The 12,608-nt window shown below is 43.6% G+C and overlaps 1 protein-coding gene across 2 annotated transcripts in view; it reads right to left on the bottom strand.

Annotated features, from left to right (window-relative positions):
- The window catches only part of cyp1d1 (cytochrome P450, family 1, subfamily D, polypeptide 1), a 53,034-nt gene that overhangs the window by 13,656 nt on the left and 26,770 nt on the right, over positions 1-12,608 (bottom strand). For both annotated transcript variants that reach the window (XM_067983074.1, XM_067983075.1), the window contains exon 4: positions 1,790-1,879. In XM_067983074.1, coding sequence (XP_067839175.1) covers positions 1,790-1,879 — 90 coding nt within the window. The remainder of the gene's footprint in view (positions 1-1,789; positions 1,880-12,608) is intronic.

The following is a 12,608-nucleotide window of genomic DNA, read 5'->3' as shown; positions in this document are numbered from 1 at the left end:
CCTTTCTGATTCATATATGACATGGAGTTGTTAGCACTCATGTAGCATATCAAGGCCCCCATCAATGAGGTCCTGCCATCTGGTAGAAGTGCTGCACCCTCTCGAGCTGTTGCCTCCTTTCCATGCGGAAAGTGACTAATTGTTGCTCCTAACAAACATGGCTCCTGTTACTCGTTTGATACTTTGGTGAACCAATGTTTGACTAATGTAGCAAGTATCAGTGGTGGCTTAAGCATCCTCTGACTCAAAAGTTTAATTGTAAACAATTTTACAACACCAAGTTATAGTCCAGCAATTTTATTTTAAATTCACAAGCTTTCGGAGGCTACCTCCTTCCTCAGGTGAACGATGTGGAAATAAATTGCTGGACTATAACTTGGTGTTGTAAAATTGTTTACAATTGTCAACCCCAGTCCATCACCGGCATCTCCACATCAAAAGTTTAATGCAGTGTTTGACTTTCATCACAATGTTCAGAGCTGTCCCTGTGCTGGATCTTACATGAAGGTCAATCTCTAGTAGATAGCACAACTCCGTGACAGCTTCCTTGCTGAAGCAGAGATGCAAAGTCATGTCTCTTCAGACATGTCCAAGTAATTGTGTCTGGGTCAGATAATTTAATTCCTAGGCTGGCTGGCGGTGGATGACAGAGGGCTGAGGTGCAAGTATACCCAACATTCCTTCCTCAGTTGCGACCTATACTTGGCATGATCGCCAATTATCTTCCTCTTCCACATACAGGTCAGTGTTAAGCAGACCCAATGGAATTTCCATGCCGAACAGTGTGCTTGTATCTGAGGTTGGCAGCAATAATGCTGTTGCTGCAGGTGTGTACCCAAAGGAGTCCTTAATTACAGAAAAGCCGCAGCAAACAGCCACAGAAAAATAGTGCATTCACCATAAAGCAAAAACTCAATATGGCAACTCTCAAACAGCGGGAAAAGTCCAACTTGCAAACATCAGACAGTTTCAGTTTAAGGATTGTTGTTCTACAGGAAACATTATGGAGCCCTCATGTTTTAAACAGGCGCTTAGTGAATGAAGAGCTGCTGCAAAAGACCACGGGGAATTCACTGTCAGACCATTTTTCATTAATCTGCATAATTTAGTGGCTCTAATGAAGCCCACATATGCTTGAAGTGCAGCTTCAGAAAATTTTAATTCTTATACCCCTAGGGAATTCAGTTGAGCCGAGAGTGCGCTTGGGCCTACCTGCTCAATTTGAAGTACCTGTGCGTTCCGGATGGGGATCACTCCGAGCACAATATCAGAGAATTGGTTCTCATATTCTAAGATTCTTCGTAAGTATTGGTGCATAATGAGATGAAGGATGCCAGCGCTGGAGACAGGACATTTTTCTACTTTTTTCACCAGTCGTTATCAAGCAGTCCCAGTTATAGCACAGTTGAAATCCACAGTAAAGGTCCAGCTATTCTGCCTCAACAATATATCTTAATCTCAATTTTGGAATATATTATCCTTACTGCACCAGTGTGTCCTTTTTAATCCACACATATGGCATCCTTACTGTGTCTCTTTCAGATTGTGTTAAATTATGGAGTTTTGAGATGTGGTCCCATTTCTGCTAGCAGCTGGGTTGATATTTCAGAACAGTTTATGTTGAACCTTTATAGCCAGCAGACCGAGGAGACTTTCTTCCCATTAGACTAGGGTGGATTTAATCCCTAGTTCCAAAGATATAGTGACAGTTTTCTAACTTACTGCAGCAGTAAGTGTCCTTAAACTAACAGCATATTATTTTTTAATTGTATTGAAAGTTATACTTTACCAATTTCCTCTTGCATTCTTGTTTGGATTTCTGGATAGCGTACAAGGTACAGAAAACACCACTGCAAAGCAGTTGATATTGTATCAAAACCTGCAATATGAAACAATTTAAATTAAATAGATACCATGTGCATGTTTTAAACCACATAAAAATATGGAGGCATTGGCCAAATTTTCTGTGTGTTGGCAAGGAAATCTTGATTGCCACCAGCGCATATCAGAAAACTGCAGGCAACAAGCCCACGATTTTACAATATATGTTGATAGTGGCCAAGGTATCCACTGACAATCAGGGGGTTGGGGACGTGTATCGGACGGACTGGGAGATTTTTGTGGGGCCATTCATGTTCCACCTTCAAGGACCGCTGATTAGGCCGCTCAACACCTAGTACCAATTGACTTCCTAAATGGTCAAACTGGGTGCTCTGGTGTGCTGTGCTGATTTGCTAATCACTGCAGACCACTGGCCCCTAAGCTACCATCTGTAAAAAGGTACATTAATGAAGGCATTAGCACTCTCTACAATTCACTATTTCTTTTAAAATGTTGTTTATGATAATTTTATGAACAAAAAATTCTTTCATTCTTTTAATGTGCAGCTAGTGTGCAATGCCAGATAACCAGGAAGCTGCAATGATGCATTCATCATGTGACAATCTACCATACCAGCCCTCATGACTTAGAGCCATATATCAAGATGGTTGATTGGTGATCCCCTGATGTCATGGTTGATGACTCCAGTAAGGCTTCTGCAGACAGAGGAGGAAAACAGATATGATGAAGCCCATGATGCTACGAGAAGTGTTACAGCAGATTATAGGAATTCTCAAGTCTTAGTTGCCTGAATACATCTAGTTGAGCTCTGCAATACAGGGTGGAAATAGTCTACACTACTGCACATGTAATTGTGTTCCATAATTATATCTCTTTTGAAGATTGAGCCCCTAAGATCTTAGTCCCTAGGCTCCTCAACAAGGGCAGTTGTTTCTCCACCCTTCAAGGAAGGATAACATGCTTTCTCTCTTTCACTCCCAAGTCCTCATTTTCACCAGTGCCCACTGCTTCACCCAGTAACCACCCTCCTGACTCAGTGACTACTTTGTCCCAAGTGGGTAACTTTTGGACTGGTGCTGTGCAAATAAGATATCCTGATGGAGCTGGTGGTGAAATGGCAGAGGAGTTCTAGGGATGGGAAATAAATTCAGCTTTGCCATCATTGCTCACATCTTAAAAAGCAATTTTTAAAAAAAGTTGTTGCAGGCATATCCCCATCTGAGTAGCTGGCCTCTTCCTGAAAGGAATTCCCTATCATGCGAAACACAGAAGAGCTTTTTTAGCTGCGCACACAGTGACATTTCCTCCTGAAGAAATAGTTCGAGAGTGTAATACATTGAGAAAGAACATGAAGCTGAGACTATGTATACTGATCCTTGCTCAGATTTTTTCAACCTTCTGTTATAACCTTGCCTCCAACCTCATCATCTCTCATACACTCTCCTATCTGTCTGCTTATAATGTCTAAGACCTCATCATCTCTCATACACTCTCCTATCTGTCTGCTTATAATGTCTAAGACCTCATCATCTCTCATACACTCTCCTATCTGTCTGCTTATAATGTCTAAGACCTCATCATCTCTCATACACTCTCCTATCTGTCTGCTTATAATGTCTAAGACCTCATCATCTCTCATACACTCTCCTATCTGTCTGCTTATAATGTCTAAGACCTCATCATCTCTCATACACTCTCCTATCTGTCTGCTTATAATGTCGAAGACCTCATCATCTCTCATACACTCTCCTATCTGTCTGCTTATAATGTCAAAGACCTCCTCTTCTTGTAGATTCAGTTTTGAAAAATGGCACTCCTCCCCAGTTGCATGTCTCATGGGCCAGGTTTTTCTTTAGAGGGAGAAAAGAAAATGTTCAAGATATGTGAGTGGCTTGAGCACTCACCCCGTATGAACACATGCAGGCCTTGATGAGGTGGGGGCATGCTGTCCCTGTAAATGAAATGTCCTTAAAGAATAGCAGAAGCCCTGGTGACAGGGTATATAAGTTGACAGTGATTGTTAGATAAGATAGCGCTTGAGTGTTTTGAAAGGTTGCTCTTCGCGTTTCCCTGACACAAAGGTGCTGATAAGTATGATAAGTAAAGAGATCAGTGAAGGCAGTTCGAGTGGTAGAAGATGCATATTGACACCAATGTCTAGACTTACTTTAGCTACCTTTATGAGATCATTAATTAAATTAAATTAATTAAGTAAAATCTGGAATTAAAAGAAACTAGTATCAGTAATAGTGGCCACGAAACTACCGGATTGTTGTAAAAACCCATCTGGTTCACTAATGTCCTTTAGGGAGGGAAACCCGCTGTCCTTACCCGGTCTGACCTATATGTGACTCCAGACCCACAGCAGTGTGGTTGAATCTTAATTGCCCTCTGAAATGGCCTAGCAAGCCATTCAGTTGTAAAATCTCGCTAAAAAAAGTCATCATAAGAATAAAACCGGATGGACCACCCGGCATCAGACCACTAGGCACCGGACACGACAAAGGCAAACCAAGTCCAGACAACCCTGCGAAGTCCTCCTCACTAAAATCTGGGGACTTGTGCCAAAATTGGGAGAGCTGTCCCACAGACTAGTCAAGCAACAGCCTGACATAGCCATACTCACAGAATCATACCTTTCAGCCAAAGTCCCAGACTCTTCCAACACCATCCCTGGATATGTCCTGTCCCACTGGCAGGACAGACCAACCAGAGGTGGCGGTACAGTGATATACAGTCATGAGGGAGTGGCACTGGGAGTCCTCAACATTGACTCCGGACCCTATGAAATCTCATGGTATCAAGTCAAACATGGGCAAGGAAACCTCCTGCTGATTACCACCTACTGTCCTCCCTCAGCTGATGAATCAGTCCTCCTCCATGTTGAACATCACTTGGAGGAAGCACTGAGGGTAGCAAGGGCACAGAATGTACTCTGGGTGGGGGACTTCAACGTCCATCACCACGGTGACTCGGTAGCACCACTACTGACCGAGCTGGCCAAGTCCTGAAGGACATAGCTGCCAGACTGGGCCTGCGACAGGTGTTGAGCGAACCAACAAGAGGGCAAAACCTACTTGACCTCGTCCTCACCAACCTACCTGTTGCAGATGCATCTGTCCATGACAGCATTGGTAGGAGTGACCACTGCACAGTCCTCGTGGAAATGAAGTCCCGTCTTCGCACTGAGGACACCATCCAACGTGTTGTGTGGCACTATCACCATGCTAAATGGGATAGATTCAGAACAGATCTAGCAGTTGAAAACTGGACATCCATGAGGTGCTGTGGGCCATCAGCAGCAGCAGAATTGTATTCCAGCACAATCTATAATCACATGGCCTGGCATATTCCTCACTCTACCATTACCAACAAGCCAGGGGATCAACACTGGTTAAATGAGGAGTGTAGAAGAGCATGCCAGGAGGAGCACCAGACATACCTAAAAATGAGATGCCAACCTGGTGAAGCTACAACTCAGGACTACATGCATGCTAAACAGCGGAAGCAACATGCTATAGACAGAGCTAAGCAATTCCACAACCAACTGATCAGATCAAAGCTCTGCAGTCCTGCCACATCCAGTCGTGAATGGTGGTGGACAATTAAACAACTAACGGGAGGAGAGGCTCTGTAAAAATTCCCATCCTCAATGATGGTGGAGTCCAGCACGTGAGTGCAAAAGACAAGGCTGAAGCGTTTGCAACCATATTCAGCCAGAAGTGCCGAGTGGATGATTCATCTCAGCCTCCTCCCGATATCTCCACCATCACAGAAGCCAGTCTTCAGCCAATTCGATTCACTCCATGTGATATCAAGAAATGGCTGAGTGCACTGGATACAGCTAAGGCTATAGGCCCCGACAACATCCCAGCTGTAGTGCTGAAGACTTGTGCTCCAGAACTAGCCGTTCCTCTAGCAAAACTGTTCCAGTACAGCTACAACACTGGCATCTACCCAACAATGTGGAAAATTGCCCAGATATGTCGTGTCTACAAAAAGCAGGACAAATCCAATCCGGCCAATTACCGCCCCATCAGCCTACTCTCAATCATCAGCAAAGTGATGGAAAGTGTCGTTGACAGTGCTATCAAGCGGCACTTACTCACCAATAACCTGCTCACCGATGCTCAGTTTGGGTTCTGCCAGGACCACTCGGCTCAAACATGGACAAAAGAGCTGAATTCCAGAGGTGAGGTGAGATTGACTGCCCTTGACATCAAGGCAGCATTTGACCAAGTGTGGCACCAAGGAGCCCTAGCAAAATTGAAGTCAATGGGAATCAGGGGGAAAACTGTCCAGTGGCTGGAGTCATACCTAGCACAAAGGAAGATGGTAGTCCTTGTTGGAGGCCAATCATCTCAGCCCCAGGACATTGCTGCAGGAGTTCCTCAGGGCAGTGTCCGAGGCCCAACCATCTTCAGCTGCTTCATCAATGACCTTCCCTCCATCATAAGGTCAGAAATGGGGATGTTCGCTGATGATTGCACAGTGTTCAGTTCCATTCGCAGCCCCTCAGATAGTGAAGCAGTCCATGCCCGCATGCAGCAAGAGCTGGACAACACCCAGGCTTGGGCTGATAAGTGGCAAGTAACATTCGTGCCAGACAAGTGCCAGGCAATGACCATCTCCAACAAGAGAGAGTCTAACCACCTCACCTTGACATTCAACGGCATTACAATCGCCGAATCCCCCACAATCAACATCCTGGGGGTCACCATTGACCAGAAACTTAACTGGACCAGCCACATAAATACTGTGGCTACAAGAGCAGGTCAGAGGCTGGGTTTTCTGTGGCGAGTGACTCACCTCCTGACTCCCCAAAGCCTTTCCACCATCTATAGGGCACAGGTCAGGAGTGTGATGGAATATTCTCCACTTGCCTGGATGAGTGCAGCTCCAACAACACTCAAGAAGCTCGACACCATCCAGGATAAAGCAGCCCGCTTGATTGGTACCCCATCCACCACCCTAAACATTCACTCCCTTCACCACGAGCACACTGTGGCTGCAGTGTGTACCATCCACAAGATGTACTGCAGCCACTCGCCAAGGCTTCTTTGACAGCACCTCCCAAACACGTGACCTCTACCACCTAGAAGGACAAGGGCAACAGGCGTATTGGAACAATACCACCTGCACGTTCCCCTCTAAGTCACACACCATCCCAGCTTGGAAATCCTGGAACACACTACCTAACAGCACTGTGGGAGAACCTTCACCACAAGGACTACAGCGGTTCAAGAAGCCGGCTCACTACCACCTTCTCAAGGGCAATTAGGGATGGGCAATAAATGCCGGCCTCACCCACATCCCATGAACGAATAAAAAATAAATTTAACTTATACCTGCATGTGTGGCAGTTGTTGGGGGTGGTGGAGGTTGAACTGACTACCTCTGCTACTTTCCTCCATAGAGACTAAACCAACCTATTATGGGACATGGGGCTGTCAGTGCCCAACAGCCTTGTAATAATATTGGTACAGAGAGTATTCCAGCTTTTGTGAATTAACTGCTAAAAGCAAATAGCAATTTGTTCCCAAAAGTCCTGAGCAAACAAAGCCATTGTAAATTGTGATTTAAAACTGGTCAAGTGGCAAGACACCATTGTTACTGACAACAACTTGTATTTATATAGTGCTGTTAAAATAGTTAAACGTCCCAAGGCGCTTCACAGCAGCATTAAAATACAAAAATTGACATCAAGACATTAGGACAGGTGACCAAAAGCTTGGTCAAAGAGGAAGGTTTTAAGGAAGGTCTTAAAGGAGGAGAGAGAGGTGATGAGGCAGAGGTTTATGGATGGAATTCCAGAGCTTGGGCCTAGACAGCTGAAATATAAACTTAGATGCTCAATATAATCCAACATGGAGGTGATGCAATCTTCAAAGAAATTGTTTGCACTTCAAAGGAGACATATCCTTATAGCAGATGGATCTTATAGTACATTTCAATTTCTGCTCTTCATTTCAATACAGATGGAGATGGATAGAGTTTTGTGAGCATTATAGAAATTATCCAATTTTCATTTCCATTGATATCAATATCTCGCTGTTTGTGAGGCCTTGATCTGTGCAAATTGGCAGCTGTGTCTGCTTACATCATAACAGTGCTTGCACTTGGCTATAATGTGCTCTGGGACATCCTAAGGATGTAAAAGGTACTATATAAATGCAACCGCTTTCTTTCTTCTGCCTATATAGGTGTACTGAAAAGCATGCTAGTGCAACAAAATATTATAAACCAACAAACTGGGTTATTTTACATAGAATATATGAATGAACAAAATACAGTTTCCAACTAAATATATCTGACTGCTACTATTCTTCATACTATAAAATAACAAGTATAGGCTAAACTCAGTTACTGTTTGGTTAACAGACAGAAAACAGAGTAGGAATAAATGGGTCTTTTTTGGGGTGGCAGGCAGTGACTAGTGGGGTACGGTAGGGATCAGTGCTTGGGCCCCAGCTATTCACCATATGTATCAATGATTTGGATGAGGGAACCAAATGTAATATTTCCACGTTTGCTGACGACACAAAACTAGGTGGGATTGTGAGTTGTGAGGAGGATGCAAAGAGGCTTTAGGGCGATTTAGACAAGTTGAGCGAGTGGGCAAATACATGGTAGATGCAGTATAACATGGATAAATGTGAAATTATCCACTTCGGAAGGAAAAACAGAAAGGCAGAGTATTATTTAAATAGTGATAGATTAGAAATGTTGATGTACAAAGGGACCTGGGTGTCCTTGTACACCAGTCACTGAAAGTAAACATGCAGGTGCAGCAAGCAGTTAGGAAGGTAAATGGTATGTTAGCCTTCATTGCAAGATGATTTGAGTACAGGAGCAAGGATGTCTTACTGCAGTTATACAGGGCCTTGGTGAGACCACACCTGGAATATTGTGTGCAGTTTTGGTCTCCTTACCTAAGAAAGGATATACTTGCCATAGAGGGAGCGCAGTGAAGGTTCACCAGACTGATTCGTGGGATGGCAGGACTGTCGTATGAGGAGAGATTGGGTCGACTAGGCCTGTATTCACTAGAGTTTAGAAGAATGAGAGGGGATCTCATTGAAACGTATAAAATTCTGACAGGGCTAGACAGACTGGACGTAGGTAGCATGTTTCCCCAGGCTGGGGGGTCTAGAACGAGGGGTCACAGTCTCAGGATATGGGGTAGGACATTTAGGACCGAGATGAGGAGAAATTTCTTCACTCAGAGGGTGGTGAACCTGTGGAATTCTCTACCACAGAAGGCCGTGGAGGCCAAGTCATTGAATATATTTTAAAAGATTATAGATAGAGTTCTAGACACAGAAAGCATCAAGGGGCATGGGGAGAGAGCGAGAATATGGTATTGAGACAGAGGATCAGCCATGATCATATTGAATGGTAGAGCAGGCTCGAAGGACCAAATGGCCTACTCCTGCTCCCATTTTCTATGTTTCTACAAGTTAGCAGTCCCCGAGGCAACTGGCACTGACTTCCTCTATTACAGGGTGTATGTGTTCATAACTAGGCCTCGAACCTCTCAGTCTCACTGGCTGATTATGTCTCACTGTTTTAAACTGACTTTCCAGAGGGAGAAAAGAAATATAGGGGTGAATTTACTTGGGGCTTCTCCCACTCCACCGCCGTAAGTTCAGCGGAAACCCCTTTTACGAGTGTAAGCAGGGTTTCTGCTGAACTTCTGCCAAAGTTACGTCAGCGGAGAGGGAGAAGCTCCAAGAAAATACAACCTCGAAGACTGTTCTGTGATCCCTTCTTCAACTCTGGCTGTTGAGGATTAGTTCATCAAGCTGCCAAAATTACCACCTTGAATGAAAAGCCCCCTTGATGCAGAAGCTGGAGGCACTGCTCAGTCCCCTGCTGGATGCAATGAGTGAAAAGCATTCCATCATAATGGCCAGAACTACCAGAGACCAGTCCTCAACGAATTTCATGGTCTCAAAACTAATTTGACATGCAAAAGTAAAACAACTTGTTGATGTTTATGTTGAACTGACCTGTCTCGTATCCCATCCCTGGAATCAACCTAAACAAAATTCTAAATGGTTTGTATACTGCTAGGAGTTAACCCTTTGTAAGCTGAACCTAACTTCATAGCAACATCGTAACATAAAACAAAATCCTTTCCATGTCATAAAGGTAAAAGTGACAGGGTACAGTAGTCTAGTGGTTATGGTATTCAACCAGCAATCCAGAGGCCATGAATTCAAATCCAACCATGACATGTTGTAAAACTAAATCCATTAATCTGGTCATTTGTAGACTGGCACGAAAAAAAATGCTGCTAGATTGTTGTAAAAACCCAACTGGTTCATTAATGTCCTCCAAGGAAGGGAACCTGCCATCCCTAACTCGTCTAACCTACATGTGCCTTCAGTCTCTATGTGGTTGACTTAATGTTCTCAGGGCAACTGGGGATGGACAATAAATATGGCTTTGCCAGTGTAACCCACATCTCAAGAGCAAATTAGTCCCAACATTCTGATTCTTATTTACGGACCTTTTAACTTCTTAAGAAATGTGAAAATTACCATATGTGCATATGCTGGATCGGATTATTGAATTCATGCTTACACACATTGATTCAAGGAAACTCATTACCTTTCCATCAAACAGCGCATCTACCAGCAAACAGATATGGGTGAACTTTAATAAACATAACTAAAGAAGGACAACATACCAAAATATTGTTCAATTCATTCAGGCTCCAAACAAGAAAGTAAGATTTTTTAGGAACAGTTAAACAGCATTAGGCACAACTATGCTACTATACAGCCAACAATGGCAATGTTCCCAATTTTACTTTCAAATTATGGTCAAAACGGAAAAACATCTGCACACAATTTCAATTAAATGAAACAAAAGAAGTATTCATGGGTCAGTAATGTATGCTGAAGAGTTAAATTATTGGCTAGATTTTTAATCCTTTCAAAAATAATAAAAACTTTTCTAAACCCCGTTACTAATTACTGTTTCTCGCTGATTTTTTTTGTTCTCTAATACTGTGCTTACAATTTGCATTTATGTAGGATCTTTTCAATAGACTAGCACCCAAATATATTTTACAGAGACATACCAAAAATAAAATGTGTGCCGAGTCAAAGGGGATATTGGGAGGGGTGACCAAAAGCTTGGTCAAAGAAGTGGTTTTAAGGAGGTGTGGGAAGTTCACAGACAGAAGGGTTTAAGGAACAAATTCTAGAGCACAAGACCTTGGTGGCTGAAGACACAGCCACTAAAGGAGGGACATGCACAAGAGGTCAGAGTCAGAGGAGCAGAAAGCTGGAGGGAGGGTGGAGCGTAGTGGTAGGGATTCAATAGATAGGAATGGGTGAAGCCATGAAGAGATTTAAACATGAGGATGAAAGCTTTAAATTTGAGAAATTGGAGGACTGGGAAAAAATGTTGGAGAGATTGGTGACTGGGACTTGGTGTTGGTTAGAATACAGGCAATAAAGTTTTGATGAAGATGAAATTTACAAAGGGTGGAGGATGGGAAGCCACCCAGAAGAGCATTGGGATAGTAAGGTCTAGAGACATGAATGAGGTTTTCAGTGGCAAATGGGCTGAGATGGGGTGAAGGCGGCCAATGCTATGGAGGTAGTGCTGGGTAGTCTTTGTAATGGAGAGAATATGGAGTGTGAAGACCAACTCAGGGGTGAATAGGATACCGATGTGGTGAACAATTTGGTTCAGCCTGAGATAGTGACTGGAGAGGGGGTAGAGTTGTTGGCAAAGGTACAGATATGTTGGCAGCGGCTGATGACAATGGCTTTGGTCTTCTCAATGTTTAGTTGGAAGAAATTGCTGCTTCTCCAAGACTCAATGTTAGACAAGCAGTCAGACAACAAATAAGCATTGGGGGGGTGCAAGAAAGGTAGAGAAGAGGTGGAAAGCTCGTTGTTTTCAGTGTACATGTAGAAGCTCATCCCATGTCTGCGAATGATGTCAGCAAGGAGAAACATGCAGCTGAGGAAGCTAAGGATAGATCCTCCAGCTGGATAAGAAGTCAGTGCGAGTGAAGGCCTGACTATGTTCAAGTGTGGAATGAAGCAAGGACAGTCTCATTGAGCTGGACAATGAAGGAAAGGCCTTGGAGGAGTATGGTGTGCTTGGCGTCAAAGGCTGCACAGAGATCAAGGATAAAGAGGGATAATACATCATAGTCGCAGTACCAGAGAATGTTGTTTACGACTTTGCTTAGGGCTCTTTTGTGTTGTGGAAAGGGTGGAAACCTTATAGGAGAGATGTAGGAAAGATGGCTATGGATTTGAGAGGCAACAAGACGTTAAAGTAGTTTTAGAGGAGAGGGAGGTTGGAAATTCAGCAATAGTTTGCAAGGAAAGAGGTTGAGGGTGGTTCATTTGAGAAGAGGGGTGATGGAGGAGAGGGGTTTAAAATACAGAAAAGAAGCCAGGGATTATATTTTGTCCCTATGATGATCTTAGAGTAGTGGATGGTTTTTGTAGAGGTATGTGAGGTCCAGTAGAGCTGGTGATGGATGGCTAAACAAATTGTGCACCATATACTCTCAAAGTTTGCTACCCTTTGACGTGAGGCACTGAAGATGGAAGCCAAAGTAAGGGAATGAAGAGGATGGGAGATAGTGAAGGTTTTGCTTGGGATAGGAGCATCAAAGGTGGTGAGGGAGTGGTTGAGCAAATTGATTACTCCAGAAGTATCGGGGCGAATAGAGAGCCAAAGGCTAGCCAGTTGGGAACTTGAAAGAGCAGTTGTTAGTGAATTGGGAG

Source organism: Heptranchias perlo, chromosome 4, assembly GCF_035084215.1.
Source record: "Heptranchias perlo isolate sHepPer1 chromosome 4, sHepPer1.hap1, whole genome shotgun sequence".
Lineage (NCBI taxonomy): Eukaryota > Metazoa > Chordata > Chondrichthyes > Hexanchiformes > Hexanchidae > Heptranchias > Heptranchias perlo.
This window is presented reverse-complemented; position numbering and strand designations above follow the sequence as displayed.